At 42.1% G+C, this 17,907-nt stretch overlaps 1 protein-coding gene across 1 annotated transcript; it reads right to left on the bottom strand.

Annotated features, from left to right (window-relative positions):
• Window positions 1–1,838: 1,838 nt before the first annotated feature.
• On the bottom strand, window positions 1,839–14,703 carry Tirap (TIR domain containing adaptor protein). The gene is made up of 4 exons (XM_027945493.2): window positions 14,489–14,703; window positions 6,633–6,791; window positions 4,669–5,250; window positions 1,839–3,822 (listed from the first exon to the last, which is right to left on the bottom strand). The coding sequence occupies exons 2-4, from the start codon at window positions 6,697–6,699 to the stop codon at window positions 3,803–3,805; spliced, it is 669 nt and encodes a 222-aa protein (XP_027801294.1). The 5' UTR covers window positions 6,700–6,791; window positions 14,489–14,703; the 3' UTR covers window positions 1,839–3,802.
• Window positions 14,704–17,907: the final 3,204 nt, after the last annotated feature.

Below are 17,907 nucleotides of genomic sequence, written 5' to 3'. Positions count from 1 at the left end.
AGGGAAGTTCATTGACGGGTCAGGGCGAGTGGGTGGTTTGCGTGCAACCGGGTAAGGGAATACATTCTGCAGTTTGGCAGTTGGGGACAGCACATTCTGGGAACAAGATTAACAAACAGTTCTCAAGATTATTAACCTTTCAGTTGTAATCCTCCTGCCTCAGCCTCCCAAGTCACTGGTAATGCAGGCATGTATTACCATATCTGGCTACAACACAATAGTAAAATGTTTGAAACATTCCCTTTAAGATAAGGAGACAAGGATTATTACTATTGTCACTCCTTTCAACATTTCACTAGAAGTTCTAGAAGACAAAGAAGGAACTAAATTTTGGTTTGTTTTGCAAATTATATGACTGTATTTATAGAAAACCCAATAAAATCTGTAGTCTTGTAGAATAAAAAATTCAGCATGTTATTAGTATTAGATCAATAATAAATTTCAATCCTTTAGGCCAGTAATACATAAGCAAATATATAATTTTAAAATGCCTTTTTACAGTAGCAACAAAATGTGAAGTACTAAGGAATAAATCTAATAAAAGATGAAACTAACCAATATGGAAAGGATATGTCTTTATTGAAACACATTTTATATTTATTTTTTTTTTTAGAGAGAGAGAGAGAGAGAGAGAGAGAGAGAGAGAGAATTTTTTTTTTTAATTTTTTATTTTTTAGTTCTCGGCGGACACAACATCTTTGTTTGTATGTGGTGCTGAGGATCGAACCCGGGCCGCAAGCACGCCAGGCGAGCACACTACCGCTTGAGCCACATCCCCAGCCCCTGAAACACATTTTAATACATAAATGGAGACATACCATTTTTATAGGTATAATGGTTCTGTCATCAAAACATCTGTTCTCCCTAAATAAATCCAAATTCAATGTACGTTCAATAAAAATACTCACAGGCTTTTTCCTAGAACCTGAAAAACTGAAGAAACAGTGGAAGAGTAAAGGAATCAGAAAAGTCAAAGTAATACAAATGCATAAAAACAGTAGGGAGAATTGACTGAAAAGCTATCAAAGTTTATTAAAACCTTGACAGTATGACAGGGCTGGGGATATAGCTCAGCTGGTAGAGTGCTTGCTTCATATGCAGAAAGCCCTGGGTTCAATCCCCAGCACCACACACAGAAAACCAGTACACGAAGGGACAAACAAAGGAGAATGGAGAACCTAGTAACAGATCCCCACATATAATAATACATGACTACAATGCAGTGGTGAGATCATAATCAGTGAGAGAAAGAATGGACTAGTTAGTAACTGATAGAAAATGAAGGGAAAAAATTGTAACTCTGACTTTAAAAAATCAAGAACAAAACACCCCTACCTTAGAAATCCAGGTGGGTTAAAAACCTAAATGTGACAAATACTTATAGAAGGAAATAACAGAAGTAGGGAAGAATTTCCTAAGACACAAAAAGCACAGACAAAAAAGTAATAGGTAAATATTTTATATTAAAATAAAACTTTTAAAAAAGATAATATTGCCATATATTTAAAAACATCTAATAATTTAGAGCTATGTGCTTAAATATTAAGGAAGAGACTTTGACATCTTCTAATAAAACTGAAGATTTATATTATTTACTACTTGCCTGTTCCCCACTTAAGCTAAACCCTAGAAAATTGTAATCACAGAAACATGTGCAAAAAGTTGACAGGCTCATTTGTTTTTAGTAGCAAAAAGTTGGAAACCTAATATCCATTTGAGAAGAATATATAACAATAGTGGTATATTTACATAGTGGAATGAAAGGAAATTAACTGAAGTAACACCTGCCAGCACGGATAAATCTCACAGTGAACAAAGAAAGGAACCCACAGCATACAAACACTATAATGCCATTTATATAAAATATAAAACCATGTAGAATTAAACATCGTTTGATCATACAAACATAATAACTTTATGGAGAAAACCTACAAGTTTAAAGTTCAGAATAGTGGTTATTTTTGATGAGAGAACTGGAATTCGGGGGCTAAAAGAAGCACCTTAGAGGTGATAAAGTGTTTTTTTTTGTTGTTTTTTCAGTGCTGGGAATTGAACCCAGAGTCTTGCACATGTTAGGCAAGTGTTCTGCCACTGAGCTATACCCACAGCCCAAGGTTTTACTTCTTAAGTTGTGCTGCAGGGGCATGAGTTGCTACATCATAGTATTCCTTAATTCTTTTATATATAATAATTCATACTTCAAAAATGTAGCTAGGCGTGGTGGCACACACCTGTAATCTCAGCAACTCATGAGGCTGAAGCAGGAGGATCACAAATTCAAGGCCAGCCTGGGTAACTTAGCAAGACCCTATTTCAAAAAGGAAAATAGAAATGGGGCTGGAAATGTAGCTTGGTGGTAAAGTGCCCCTGGCATTTATGTCCAGTATCATGAAAAAATGACAAACGTATTGAGAACAGATAAATGAAACCCTGCTTATCCCACAAGGAATATAGTCTGCTGCTGGAAGAAAAATGTTGAGTCCTTCCAGTCCAAGGCAAAAACAGCTACTATGAAAGCATCAGCTCCAATCAAAGCCAGACCTCTGATGGGGTTCCCAGTTACCACAGGATCAGCAGGCTATTTTTTTTTTTTTTTTTTGGTGCTGGGGATAGAACCCAAGGCCTCAGGCATGCTTGGCAAGCACTCTACCTCTGAGCTACATCCCCAGCCCAAATCAGTAGACTTTGATCCAGGTAAAGGGTGATCCCTGAGCCCTGGTTTTCCTTCTCCCGCACCCCCCTCCAACCCAGTTCTTCCATCTACTGTACATTCAGAATAGCTTCTAGGTTTGTTTCTTTTCTTTCCTTTTTTTTTTTTTTTTTTGTTACCAGGGATTAAATTTAGGGATATTTGATCACCAAGTCACATCTCCAGCCCTAGTTTGCATTTTATTTACAGACAGGGTCTCACTGCATTGCCTAGCTCCTTGCTTTTGCTGAGGCTGGCTTTGAACTCTCAATCCTCCTGTCTCAGCTTCCCAAGCTGCAGGTATTATAGGTGTGTGCCACTGTGCCTGGCAACGTTTCTTTTTTGGTGCTGGAGATCGAACCTCGGGCCTCATGCATGCTAGGCATATGATCTACCCTGAGGTACATCTGCAATCCTAGATTTGTATATCTAATGGCACTTGTGCAATAAATAAAATACAGCACAGTGCTGTCTGCACCTTTCATCCAGCTTTCTGAAGTGAGTCCATGTCTCTCGGAGAGAGAACAGCAGTAGTGTGATTGAAGGACTTGACACCTGTTGCTTTCTTCTGATGCCTGTTCCAGGGCTTCTCCAGGCAACTGGGAAGAGCATCCATTCTGAGATCTGCAGTCTAGGCTTCCAGCTCATTGACAATAGAGTGCTTCTTTAGGAGGGTTGCCTATCTACACCAGTGCCCAGTACCAGGGAAGGAGACAGGTATGTGCCAGGCTTCCTGTCTAGTTAGGCAGCAGGCAAAAGACTGCTCACCCTGCTGGTATCAGCACTTCCTACCAACTTCTATTTCTGGCTTCCTGGGGGACTCCCCTGCTTCCTCATGGTCTTCCTGGGGAGTCCCCAGCTTCCTTGTGGCCTTCCCGGGGAAGTCCCCACCTTCCTTGTGGCCTTCCTGGGGGAGTCCCTGACTTCTCCATGGCCTTCCTGGGGAGCCCACAGTAATAGAAGCCTGATGGGTAGTCTGATCCCAGGGCCACTATAAAATGCTGCAGACTCTGGCTCCTGATGTCTCATTATATCTGCTTGAATCTGATGCCTTATATAGGTTATATCTAGCTTTATTCCAACTTCCTTGGTCCCATGATAACATAAGAAGTGTCAACTGAGCGTCTGCAGATCTGAAAGAGACCAAACAGAATTATAGGAATTGTCAACCTCCTCAAACACAGAATCTTTATTCCCCCCCTACTGGTCCCTGTGTCTTTGTCTTCTTTTTATTATGTTTCTTCTTTACCCACTGTAATATAATTGTCCCTCCTCTGAGTATGTTCATCATATGAAATTCTAATTATTTTGCTCCTTTTTGCCTTACTAAACTGATATCCCTCCTGGCATTTCCCAGATCTTGATAGACATCTCTAACTAATCTTAGTGAGAAACTTCATACTATTACTGTTACCACCAGCTAATACATATACAGGGTTTGATATGTGCTAGGCCTTGCCTGTAATGAATACTTAACATGTACTAGGTCATACTCTGAACACCTACTGAGTATACATACTATTCTTTCTCTTTTAAGTTCCTGGGAGTTGAACCCAGGGACACTTAAACACTGAGCTCCATCTCCAGTCCTTTTCATTTTGAGATAGAGTCTTGCTAAATTACTTAGGGACTTGCTAAGTTGCTGAGGCTGGCCTCTAAATTGCAGTCCTCTTGCCTCAGCCTCCCAAGTCGCTGGGAATACAGGCATATGCCACCATGCCCAGCTATACAATTCTTGTTTTACAGTAATGGAAGTCTGATAAGCAATAAGAAAATCAAGGCACACAGGAGTTAAATAACTTGCCTATAGGAGTAACTGCTCACATGATAATAGATAAAGAAGCCAGGATCCAAACCCAGTCTTTTCCAGAGCCTGCACTTTAAACTACCAGGAACTATAATGGCTGTCTCCTAAAGGCAATGTAGATCAGATTCTGAGGTTGAGTCCCCTCCCCTTCTTTCACCCTTCCGTAGCTTACAACGTATGACAGCTTCCTTGACTTGGTGAAAGCCACGATCAGGACCTCTGCCATCAACATAGTACATGAATCGGAGCTCAGGAGGGTAGGCATCTCTGGTCAGTCCAGTCAGCAAGGGGATGGTGCAGCCCTCGGCTCCCGGTGCCTCAGTCAAAGCCTGCAGCATCTGGTACTTGCACCAAGGATCATGAAGGAAGCCTGGAGTGATAAGCAGCACATGGCAGTGACTACTGCTCAGTGCTTGGCACAGCTCGGATACAATGGCGCCACCTGGGGTTGCATCCCGAAGCTGCAGGAAGCAGCGTAGGCTGGCAGTACTGCTCTCCAGGTAGGCGACCAGTTCCTGGGCAGCTGTCAGGTCCTCCTCACTGTGGCATACACAGACGTCATAGTCTTTGCTCCAGCGGCCCCTGCTGCTACTGGTATCCACGTGTGCTGATGATGGGTTGGAAGACATGACTGAATTGGGATTTGAGGGTCGGTGGCTGTCCTGTGAGGCTGACTGTGAACCATCACTGGAGTGGCTTTCTGAGTTAACAGGCATCTTCTTGGGCTTCTTCAATAGGGCTTGCCTGAACCAATCTGTAGTGGGGGGAAACATACTGCTCAGGCCTACATCTTTCCAGGCTACCTCCTCACACATGGAGGAGTCTCACCACCAAGAGAAGATGGGCAGATTCCTGCCGGCTCCCTGCGTTGGGAAACACCTTACTCTCAAAGATTTAGCTATGCCAACTTGTTATCCCTTTAGGCCTTGCCTAAGAGTTCTTTCTATCTTGAAAGGATTCAAGAATACATGAGAACTCTAGAGTCCTTATTTGGGAGTGTTTTATCAGCTTGATTAAGAGATGTCCTTAGCCAGGTGAGTAATGCACAATAGGGGGATCCTGTAGCCTCTGATGGAAGTGTGCAATGCTCAGCTAGGCCTGAGTACCAGAAATGTGGTCTTAGCTACAAAGGAGGCTGAGACATGAGATCACTAGAGCCCAGGAGTTTGAGGCCAGTGTGGATAACACAGTGAGACACTGTCTCAAAAACAAGAAAAAAATAGAGATGGCCTTGCCCTGCTCCAAGTCTTTTGATACCTAGTACCCCACCCCTTAAGTAGAATATTTCACTAGAACTAGCTGGTCAACCATCTGCATATAGAACTATGTATGCTGGTAAAGATCACCCTGTTCCAAAGCCCACTTCCAGCACTGAGATGAGGTGGCTTTAGGTTAGGGTGGGATGCCCATTGTGGAAAGGAAAGGGCAGGGGGGCTTGTATCTGTTTAGCTCCAAGAAATCCTAGATGTTGCTAAGTAGGCAACACGAATCTAGGAAAGAGAGCTACTGCTCTGGTAAAGCACAGGGCTTACTGATTCAAAATCTACACTTTGGAGCCAGGCACATAGATTAGGTTGTGTCCTACTGCTTATTCTATAACCTTAAGCAAGTTAGTCTAGATCTCCATTTCCTTTATCTATAAAATAACACATTTTAGTTGTTGTTGAAGGTTAACTGAGATAATGCAATATCTCATATATTATAAGTACTCCATAATAATATTAAAACTCAGCTATTGATGAATACAGATAGTTTGGTGTTTGGGGGATTGATTCATTTTTTTCTTTTTATGGTCCTAGAGTAAAGGTTCTAGAGTAAAGATTAGTATGACAAGAGTCACAGTATTAAGCATTTAGCCTAATGATTTCTAGGCTAGGAAAATTGTTTGAGCAGGCTAGAAAACCTTTGAGCCAAAAGGATTGAAGAACCCACCAAAGAATTCACTGATGCATGCCTCTCTCCTCACTCTCCACAAAGCATGGGCACTGAAGTCTAATGAGGAGTTCTGCCCCCTTGTCATCCTTCTGCGTCACCTCCCTGTGTTTGGACCAGGCAGGCCTCCCACCTCGCCAACATGCAGACTAAGGACTACACTCTTAGGAGCAAGAACAGGAGTAGGAATCTGGGTCCACTCACCAGCCATCTTGCCCAGGGGCTTCTTGGACTGGGATTGAGGAGCAGGGAGGGAGGTTGATGATGCCATAGTGTTGGGCTCAAAACTAACCCCATGAGACTGGGCATCAGTAAAGCAGTAGAAAGGGGGAAACCCAGTCTTGACCTCATGGAACAGCCATCCTAAAAGGGATAGAGAAAGAGAATCATAAGTTATACCTACCTTACTCCTAATCCCAGTTTGTGAGCTTCTGGAAGTTCTGCCACTCTGCTAATGCCTAAACAGGCCCTAATCATGAGACTAGGGAAAAACAACACTGTGATTAGAGCTGGTTTCTGAATAAACCAGGTTTTGTGAAGTATACTCAGACTTACAGGGTGTGAGTTCAGCATGACTGGCAGAGTGACTGTTTTCTACTCCACCTGGCTAGGAGTGCGTTTGGAATTTGGGGTAGAGTTCATGGCAGGGAGCTCTTTAGAGGCACTTCTTGTGTAAATGCTGAAATGGGAGGACAGCTGGTATTTGGACAGAAAACTGTGTATCCAGGTAGACAGATGCTGAGCAGTCAAAAGCAAGAACATGTGTGTTCCTTGAGAGACTTCCTCTCTGTCTGCTTTCCCCTCAAAGCCCCCATTCTTCTACCTATCCAGTTCTCAGATCAGGGAGAAAGTGTCATGAAGTGGTGAAGGCTACACTCTGAAGGCACAGTGCTTAGATTCTCACTTCTAGTTAATGGCGCCTTCAGCAACTTGCTAAGCTTCAGCATCTCCATCTGTGAAATGGAAATACTGTAATGCTAGAAATTTTCTCAGCATTATTGTAAGAATTACGTGAGATAATTTATGTAAATCCCAATGACATCTGCCATACAATAAATGCTCAGAAAATGTTGCGGGTTAGTATGTCTTTAAAATAATCTGGGTACAGTGGTACAACACCTGTAATCCCAGTGACTTGGGGAGCTACGGTAGGGGGAGACTGAGGCAGGAGGATTGCAAGTTCAAGGTGAGCTACGGCAACTTAGCAAGACCCTGTCTTAAAATTTAAAAATAAAATAAAATAAAAACTGGGAATGTAGAATGTAGCTTAGTAGTAAAGTGTGTGGGGGGGGGAGAAGGAGGGGGAGGGGAGGGGGAGGGGGAGGAGGAGGAGCAGGAGGAGGAAGAGGAGGAGGAGGAGGAGGAGGAGGAGGAGGAGGAGGAGGAGGAGTGCTGGAAGCTCTTTAAACCTAGGTTTATGGGAAACATTGGGTGGCTCAGAGTCTGCAGGGGGAAATCACAGAATTCTAGAGATACTTCTCCAAATTAAGGGCTGGTGGAAGCTTGGCTCTGGACCCGCAGAGTAACAGGTACAGGCCTGCTTTCTCACTCTTTGCCAGATCTTCAGAGGTAAAAGGAAAAAAAAAAAATGTTCCCTCTGGGAACTTCCACAGAAATAAAGTAGATTTTTAAACACACTGTAATACTGAGGTTTTCAAATTTAATGAATAGCAATCTGTTAGACATTAATGCTCTATTCACTATCTATCACTAGTGATAAACACTATCATACCAAACTGATGACTAAGACCAGAGATGCTGATGATTGATAAATATTATCACAGTTAAAAAAAAAAATCACACTGCAGCAACAAAAGGGGCAGAAAGACGAGCTGGGATAAGTGCAGGAACCAAAGAAGACATTTTAAAGAGAAAGGCAGAGAAGTATTAAAATTCAAAAGGACATCAAAATAGACTATCTATGTGCATGAGTTTCTTTCCTTCTTAATATCCTTAATCTTGGGATAACTTAATATCCTTAATCTTCAGATAACTTAGGTGGCAGGCAGCAGCTATGGCAGGGCCTCATACCATTGTTAGTTTTTTTTTTTTTTAATTTATAGAGAATAAAGATTTATTCAGTTTCCATTGTTAGGTTTTGAAGTTCTTTTCCTGCCAAAGGATTGCTTTCTCTGTACATCTGGTTTTTTTTAAAGGTTCTGTACATCTTTTTAAAAATTTTATTCTAATTTGTTATATATGATAGCAGAATGCATTTCAAATTTATATTACACATATTATAGAGCACAATTTTTCATATCTCTGATTGTATACAATGTAGAGTCACACCATTCATGCCTTCATACGTGTACTGCTGTCCATCTCATTGCACTGCCTTTCCTACCCCCATACCCTTCTGCCCTATCTAGAGTTCTTCTATTTGCCCCATGCATACACACCCCCATCCACATTATGAATCAGCATAAAAAAACTGAGGATGTAGTTCAATGGTAAAGCACCCCTGGGTTCAATCCACAGTACCAAAAATCAAAACGATGTATACCTCAAACACCCATTTGGAAAGAATAACAAAGACTTGATAGAAAATGAATAAAGAACTTCTTCAAAAAAGGAGCAGCATGATACCTTTAGTGCCTTCCAGAATGTTCCTTACACTATTATATGTAGCAACTTACAAGAGGGAAGTGTTACTGTATAAAATCTAAAGTGAGCTGGGCAACTCAGGAGGCTGAGGCAGGAGAATCTCAAGTTCAAAGCCAGCCTCAGCAACTCAGCAAGGCCCTAAGCAACTTAATGAGACCCTGCCTCAAAATAAAAATAAATAAAACAGGCTGGAGATGTGGCTCAGTGGTAGTGGTTAAGTGCCCCTAGATTCAATCAAAGTAATAATAATAACAATAATAAAATAAAAAGAGATAGGAATGTAGCTCAGTGGTAGAGTGCCAATGGGTTCAATCCCCAGTACCACAGATAAATTAATCAAATCAAAGAGTCTGGGCTATCGATCAGAAGCAGTAGAACACTTCTCTAGCATGCATGAGGCCCTGGAATCAATCCCCAGCACTACAAAAAATTTCTTTTTTAAAAATTTGTTTTCAACAGGCTATACTATTCTCAAATACTTGCTAAAACATTTGTCTTGGCAGGATTTTTTAGGGTTTGTAGGATTGAGCATAATTCATTCACAACTTTTTTTTGAGACTGGATCTCACTAAGTTGCTTAGGGCCTTGCTAAATTGCTGAGCCTGGCCTTGAACTTGCAATCCTCCTGTCTCAGCTTCCTGAACCACTGGGATTAGAGGCATGTACTACTACACCCATCTGCTTACAGATTTTTAAACACAATACAGTGTTTCTCAAAGAGTGGTTTGTAGATTGTGGGGGTAGCTCCCACATTCATACTTCTAAGTATGGGATGGAACCATGATTTTTAACATTTTTTGTTTTATTCTTTGAGTAATCTTTTTTTTTTTTTTCTTTTTTGTACTGGATATTGAACCCAAGGGCACTTTATCACTGAGCCACATCCTTATCCCCTTTTATTTTTTATTTTGATACAGGGTCTTGCTACATCACTCAGGGCCTCACTAAATTGCTGAGGCTGGCCTCAAACTTGTAAGCTTCCTGCTTCATTCTCCTGAGTCACTGGTATTACAGGGGTACACCACCCTGCCCAACTTTTTCAGTATTTTTGAGGCAGGGTCTGGTTACATTGTCTATGTTGTCCAGTCTAGCTTTGAATTCATGTTTCTTCTGACTCAGCCTCTGGAATAGCTGGAACTAAAGGCTTGTGCCACCACTCTTAACACCTGTGTTTTTCTTCTAATCAACAGAACACAGCAAAGGTGATGGAATGTCACTCACATGATTATGTTATTATATATTACATGTTTATGTCTACATTATATACATCATATGTAAGATTTATATATATTACATATATGAATATTATGTGTGAATGCATACATGTGTACATGTATGCTTGCATGTGTACACATAGCTCCATCCTAGCAGATGGGAAAGAAACACCCTTGCTCTCTCTGAAAAAGGTGCCATGTTATGAGAGGACCATGTATGAAGGACCAATGGGCAGCCTCTGGTTGCTGAGAGTGGTCCCCAGCTGATAACTTGCATGAAAATGTACCTCAACCCTACAATTGCAAGAAGATAAATTCAGCCAACGACCTGAAGTGGTTTAGAAGTGGATCTTTCCTCACTTTTGAGCCTGTGATCACTCCAAAGCTCCATGGACACCTGCATTATAGCTGGGTGAAACCCTGAGCAAAGGATCCAGTTAAGTCTTGCTTGGTCCCTTGAGCCACAGAAACTTTGAAATAATAAATCAGGGACTGTGTTAGTTTAAAATGTCAGTTTCTGTGCTCCATCTGAAGTCTACTGAATCGAATCCCTGGACATGAGATTTGGGATCCTGCATTTTAAACTAGAACTTTAGGATTCTAATGTATATAAGAATTGGTCCTGTGTGTCCATCAAATAAAACTGCATATCATCAATTCCCCTGGAGCTCTTTAAAACGATCCCTGCCAGTCACAAGTTCCAAATTGCTGGGATTACATGTGTACACTTGTAATCCCAGAGGTTCAGGGAGTCTGAGACAGGGGGATCACAAGTTCAAGGTCAGCTTCAGGAACTTAGTGAGGCCCTAAGCAACTCAGGGAGGCTCTATTTAAAAAAATAAAAAATGGTTGGCGATGTAGCTCAGTGGTAATTTTTTTTTTTTTTTTGTACCGGGGATTGAACTCAGGGGCATTTAACCAATAAGCAACATCTCCAGCCCTTTTTTGTATTTAATTTAGAGACAGGGTTCTCACTAAGTTGCTTAGTGCCTTGCTAAATTGCTGAGTTTGGCTTTGAACTTGCAATCCTCCTGCCTCAGTCTCCTGAGCCACTGGGATTACAGGTGTGCACCACTACACCTCACCTCAGTGTAAATTGCCCCTGGATTAAATCTCCAGTGCCCCAAAACAAAACACACACACACACACACACACACACACACAGAGAGAGAGAGAGAGAGAGAGAGAGATTTCCCTGGAGATTTGTATTCAGTGCTTCAGAAGTAAGGCCCCAAAATCAATTTTGTCAGAGCTCCATAGGAAATTTTGGTACAAGGAACTACTAGTTTAGATTATGTTACCTATATTTACAAATTAGAGAAATAATTTTAAAAATGCTTAGCAAATCTTGGGATTGGTTTTGTGAAATAAATTCTGAACTACTTATTTTTGCTATAATGTCAAATTTAAGATTGAACTGTGACAGGAAACAGAATTCTGTTAACTGAAGTATTAAAATAAATCATTTGATTAATACATGTCAAGGCACATATACTTTTACCAAGATATTTTGTAGATTTTGAAGAATTAAAAATGTCAAAAAGTTACTGTCTTGTATAACTAAAAAGAATAAAAAATTAGAAAAAAAAATGTCAAAAAGTGCACGTGTGTTAAAAATAGCACCCAGTATTTTGAATTTAAGAATAAAAGTATTTTTAATTTAGGCATTAAAATCTAAAAACTTGGGGCTGGGGATATAGCTCAGCTGGTAGAGTGCTTACCTCGCATGCACAAGGCCCTGAGTTCAATCCCCAGTACAAAAAAAAAAAAAAAAAAATCTAAAAACTTATCTGTACTTTAGTCACATAAAAACAGCAATCAAATATGAATAGAAAACATTATAATTAATTTTGCTATATTATGTGTGGTATTATGGATTAAACCCAGGGGCACTTTACCACTGAGTTAGTTCCCCAGCCTTTTTATTTTATTTAGTTAGGCAGGGTGTCACTAAGTTGCTGAGTGAGGCTGCCCTCAAGCTTGTGATTCTCCTGTCTCAGCTTTCCAAGTTGCTGGGATTACAGGCATGTGCCACCATATGTGGCTTCCAAATAACTACTTGCAATATTCTTTAAAAATGGCTTTGTGGTGATATTTGAACAGTATCTAAGCTCATCAGAAACTGCTGAAATATGTGATGCTAGAATAATAAGGATTGATTATAAAGTAGTACATTGGTGGGCAAGGACAGAAAGACAGGCCAATGGAAGAACAGGGTGTCCTGAAACAGGCCCATATCTGTATTATCTGACACTGTAATGCAGCAGGGAAAGATGGTCTTTTCAATAAATGGTGTTTGGTCAATTAAGATAGTCAATTGGGAAAAAAAATGAGTCTCAATCCACATCTCATACCATTCAAAAAAGTAATTTCAAATGGATACTAGATGTAACTGCTAATGGTTAAACAATAAAGCTTTTAGAGAAAATTATTTTATGACTTTGGAGTAAACAAAAAATTTTTAATCTGATACTAATAACACAACCATGGGGAAAAGGATGAATTGGAAACCAATGAAATGAAGACTTCTGTTCATCAAAATACATCATTAGGAGTAAAAAGACAATCTACTGAGAAAATGCTTAAAAGTACAGATCTGGGCTGGGAATGTGGCTCAGTGGTAGAGTGCTTGCCTGGCATGTATAAGGCTCTGAGTTCAATTCCCATCACCATTAAAAACCAAACCATCACCCCTCCAAAAATAAAAACAGATCCAATAAATGTCTTGCATTTGAAATTTCAAGAACTCCTACACACTACTAAGAAAAAGAGAGACAACCTATTAGAAAAATGGGCTAGGTTTGGGGGTGCATCTCACTCTGGGTGTAAGACCAAGCCCTATGCCTACCCCACCCCCAACAAAAAGAAAAATGGGCAGAATTGAACAGGAATTTTACAAAATAGGGTATTCAAATGGCCAACAGACATAAAAGGTACACAGTTCATTAGTCATCAGAGAAATGCAAATTAAAATCTTAGTCCATCACCACTATGTCCCCAATAGAATGAAAAAGATAGTATGGGATATTGGTAAGGATGTGGAGAAATAGGAATTCACATACTCCTGGGGGGAGTGTAAACTGGGCACTATAATCAAGCAGAATGTGCCTGCAGCCAGCAATTCCACTCTTAGGTGGAAGTGCATCCATATGTTCACAAAAACACAAGAATATCTGCAGCACTATTCAAAATAATCCCCAATTGGGAAACAACAATGTTCATCAGCTCAAGTGTGCAGTAGGTTGGATAAATAAATTGGATAAATAAAACAATCTAGCCATACAGCAGAATGTTATATATCAACAAGGCTGAATGAATTATTGCTAAATGAATTACTGCTAAACGCAACCAGGGTGACTCTCAAAAAACATAGTGAACAATGCCATATTCTGGAGAGAACATATCACTACATGGATGGAAAGTCTAAAACCTGGCAAAGCTCCTTTATGGTGTCAAAACCAGCTTAGTAGTCACCCTTAGGGGGAAGCAGTGACTGTAAGAAGGCTTATAAGAAGGCTGTAGGAGGTTAGTAAAGGTTTATTGTACTAGATGCAAATAGCACAGGAAATTATCACTTGGTGAAAATGGTTAAGCCATGCACTTAGGATCTATGCACTCTTCCAAATGTGTTATGTATCATTTCTTAAAAAAAATCTAAAACACACAACACAAACTGGATGTGGCTTCTTCTGAGTCACTCCTGAACCTCATATTCCCTGGGTTAGGTGTCTCCACTTGAGATTTCATACTTCCCCCTCTCTCAGCAGCACTTCTCTGGTGCATTGATTTCTTTCTTTCTTTTTTTTTTTTTTTTTGGTAGCTGGACACACAATGCCTTTATTTTTTTATGTGGTGCTGAGAATCAAACCCTGGTCCCGCCCGTGCTAGGCGAGCACTCTACTGCCTGCCTGGTGCATTGATTTCTAATTTACTCGTCTCCATGGGGCCCAAGAGGACTGAATTTGTCCTGTTCATCGTGTCCCTCTAGTACTTGGCTCAGTGCCACGGTGGAGGTCGCTAAATGACTGGGCCTCAGAGGTACTTAACCCTACATAAAACCATGTTTTTGCCACAAGTCAACCCAAGAGCAGACACGCAGAGAAAACAGTATCTACAGTTTAAGACTGAAACAACCAGAGTCAGGCTATGGAACCCCAGCCAAAGGAGAGGAGCCCGGCACCAGTTTCTTTTGCGACAGAAAAGGTGACAGCTTTCCCGGAGGAACTTCTTAATGCTGCTTACGCGTTCTGGGTGCCAGTCGAAAGGACCGGGAGAAAAGAAGGCGGTCACTCCGGGACAGAGGAGACAGAGTTGGGACGAGTCCCGGAAGAAAGCAGGACGGATTCTTGCGGCTCAAAGTCGGGTCTGGACCTAAGGGCCGCGGGTTGCCCCAGAAGTCCCGCAGCCACGGTGCCGCCTCTCCCGACCCGCCCGTCGGGTCATTCACCTTCGCTCTAGCCAGGGTCTCGGAAGTCTGCGGCGCGGGCTCCGCCCAGGGAAGTGCTGCGCTGGCCCGACTCCCGGAAGCGGGAGGCCACTGCCCCTCCTGCCCGCGCCTGTCGCTGGAAAGCAGCACCAGGCGGCCTCTGGGTGAGGCCGGCCTCCTGCAGGTGGGAAGGTGGGCCTCCAATGGACATTGGCCTCAGGGACTTGGACATGAGCCCTTACACTCTAGTGCCCAAAGTCATATGAAACCCCTGAGCCCCAGTAGGGGCTGGATGGTGGAAAAGGAAAGAAACTGTTTCGCTCATTAGCCCTCTAACACCTTGCATGGGACGTGTTCACACCCTATTTTCTTTTATATCACGGAGAAAAATAAGGCTTAGAGAGATTAAGTTTCTCCAGAGTCACACACGGTTAGCTAAGCGGTAGAATGGGGCTGGAGTGCAAGAGGGGGTGGGCCCAGTGTGGCCCCTGTGAAGCTGTGCTTCCAGGGAACAGGAACCCCAGGAACGCTGCTGCCAAAATGCTTTGCCCCTACAGGCCTTCCCAAATGGGCGTTACCAACAATTCTACAGGATGCCAACAGAGCTGCTGCAATATGTGATGTTGGCAGGCCCTTGGTCAAAGAGTTAAGAGTTTGCTTTGAGATGTTCACGAGCATATGGATCCCCAAGGGGATAATGTAACATTTCCTAAAGGTATTTCAACATAGAAGAAATATTAATAATATCTTCTTGAACACTGGCAGTGTTCCATAGCATGCCAGTTTGGGAAACTCTGTCTTAAAACTATATTCTTTAAATGCTGGAGGATGGAGGTGGTTTATTTGGGCCATTCTAAGATTGATTATCCACCTTCTCCAGTCTGATTTCTCAGCCGAAATGGATGAGAAGCCCATCCTGTGAGGGTTTGTGCTATAGGGTTATTTATGCCCAACTCTTTGTGACCACTTTCCTTGTCAAAATTATGGTCTCTGATAGTTCATGTTGTAAGGATTAAGTGAGTTTCATAAGGAACACAGGGCACCCAGCATTTGACAACATGTTCAGTCAGTGTTCACTTTTGCTCTTTAGCAGGTACACCTCTGCTCTTCCCTTCTCCCAGAGTATTGTAGGGACAGATGAGGCAAGGTACTGAAGATAGGGAAACAGTTTTATTTGGCTGCAGCCAGGTTCAGAGGGCACAGCTTTTGCTGTAATCAATCAATCAATCCCCTGAACCCCAAGTTCAGGTAGTTTCAGAATTTTATATTCAGCATGTAAGGGAGGGGCTCAGAAGTTCTCAATCGCAGAAGTTTACATAAAAGCAGCTTTTTCTATCACTGTTCTGGACAAGTTAACCCTTCTAGGACAACACCTGAGAAGGGGAGAGCTTTTTCTTCCCTTTCTCCCCCCACCCCCTCAGCTGTTACCATGGAGCCCAATTGGTAACTCCTCTTATCTTAGAAATGTAAACATCTCTGTGAAGCTCCAGCTCAAGGCCCAAAGGCCTTGTTTACACATTTCTATAAACTACTATACTGGATACATGTTTCTGAAAACCTAGTAAGAGTGTGTTCAGCACCAGGAGTGCTGATTTCTTCCAGACCAGCAGCCAAGTAAAACAGGATGACACGAAAATAGGAAGTTTATCTACATTGAATTCTTTTGTAGAAACCCTTTTGCTGACGGTCCTAAAATTAGCCATGGTGAAGATTTCTGGAGAAGGCTAGTTAAGATTTTCTGTGGAGAAATGGGGTACCACTACAAGAGTGCCCTCCCTCTGCCCAACTCTGCTCTGCAGAATGGCCTTCTTCTGGCCAGGCTCATTTTTGCAGCCTATTCAAGGAAGCCTTTCTTAACTCTGCCCTTCCAAGTCCCTATGGTGCTTTGCTTAGCTTTTTCATTAGACTGAAGTTTCTCTGAGCCAGGGATGGGTCCAACAGGGAGTGCTCACAGGGACACTCAAATGAAGTAGCATTGCAAATACAGGACAAGCTCTGGGACGCTGGGTGTTGGGCAAAGATAAAGGAGATTTAGTTCAGGCCCTCACATAGGTCCAGATTCTGTAATCTCCACCTATGGACTAGATTGTCCCTTGAGGTCACACCAGTTAATCTATCCTCTATCAGATGACCCTCTTAGATATCCTGCAGGCACTCTTCATTCAACATGTCCCATGTTAGCATGACTCTTCAGTTCCTGGTCTCATTTTTCTCCGAGGGTTGCAACCATAGGGGCTCTCCCAGTTTGGAGTGTGTGTGTGTGTTTTTTTTTTGTTTTGTTTTGATACTGAGGATTGATCCCAGGGGCACTTTACCACTGAGCTGTATCCCAGTCCTTTTAATTTTTTATGTTGAGACAGGGGCTTGCTAAATTGCTGAGGCTGGCCCTGAACTTACAGTCCTGCTTTGGCATTCTCATTCACTAGGATTACAGGTGCATGTCACCACACCTGGCCCTTAATGCACTCTTAATACTGCACTTGTGTTGAAGGGCATTATTTCTTGGTGAGAAAGTAATGAAGGCCTTTTCCTTCCAACCTTTAGATTGGGATGTCTGTGCTGAAGAGACAGTGTGCACTGAGCATCTGAGGAGCCATCTTGTAGGGTTAATGGGATTCTGTCTGCCCTGACCTGTCTGTCCTATGCCCTTGCCTTGGCAAGTTCCTTCCTTTCTTTCAGCACTGCTCTGGTGGTTCTTCCTCTTCTCTTGCTTCATTTGTCCTGGTTGCCCCAGACCCTGGCAACCATTTCCCCTCTTTTCCCTTCTATCTGAGGTCCATATCATCTTTTACATTTCATTGTCCCGGAAGCCCCTTTTGAGGGAGTGGTCATTTTACCAGCTGGCTCTACTCCATTCACTTCTCCTTCTCTATAGCTGCCACACCTCAAACTTCACCCATCACTGAACTACTGGGTACTGAATCCCACTGGTGTGTCATTTTATGCTGTTGGCTGTTTCCTCCTTAGCTTCTACAACACAACATTCTACTGGATTTTTTTCCTGCTTCACCAAGCATCTCTTCAGCACCTTCTTTAGTTTGTCCCTTAAATGTTGCTGGGTTCCCTTTAGCTTCCCTGCCTAGCCTCCTACTTCTAACCTCCCTTGACACCATCCTGTTCCATGATGCTATCTCTACTTAAAGACCAGATTGTTCTGTGAGGCCACAACAATTAATCTCTCTCTCCTCTTAGATGACCCCATTTGGATGTCCTACAAATACTCTTCATTCAACAT

Source organism: Marmota flaviventris, chromosome 9 (genome assembly GCF_047511675.1).
Source record: "Marmota flaviventris isolate mMarFla1 chromosome 9, mMarFla1.hap1, whole genome shotgun sequence".
Lineage (NCBI taxonomy): Eukaryota > Metazoa > Chordata > Mammalia > Rodentia > Sciuridae > Marmota > Marmota flaviventris.
This window is presented reverse-complemented; position numbering and strand designations above follow the sequence as displayed.

Coding starts and splice junctions, on each gene's coding strand:
- Tirap (XM_027945493.2), bottom strand. CDS start 6,699: ATGGCATCATCAACCTCCCTCCCTGCTCCTCAATCCCAGTCCAAGAAG. Junction 5,251..6,632: donor GCCCCTGGGCAAGATGGCTG/GTGAGTGGACCC, acceptor CCCCCACTACAG/ATTGGTTCAGGCAAGCCCTA. Junction 3,823..4,668: donor CAAGGAAGCTGTCATACGTT/GTAAGCTACGGA, acceptor GGTCTCTTTCAG/ATCTGCAGACGCTCAGTTGA.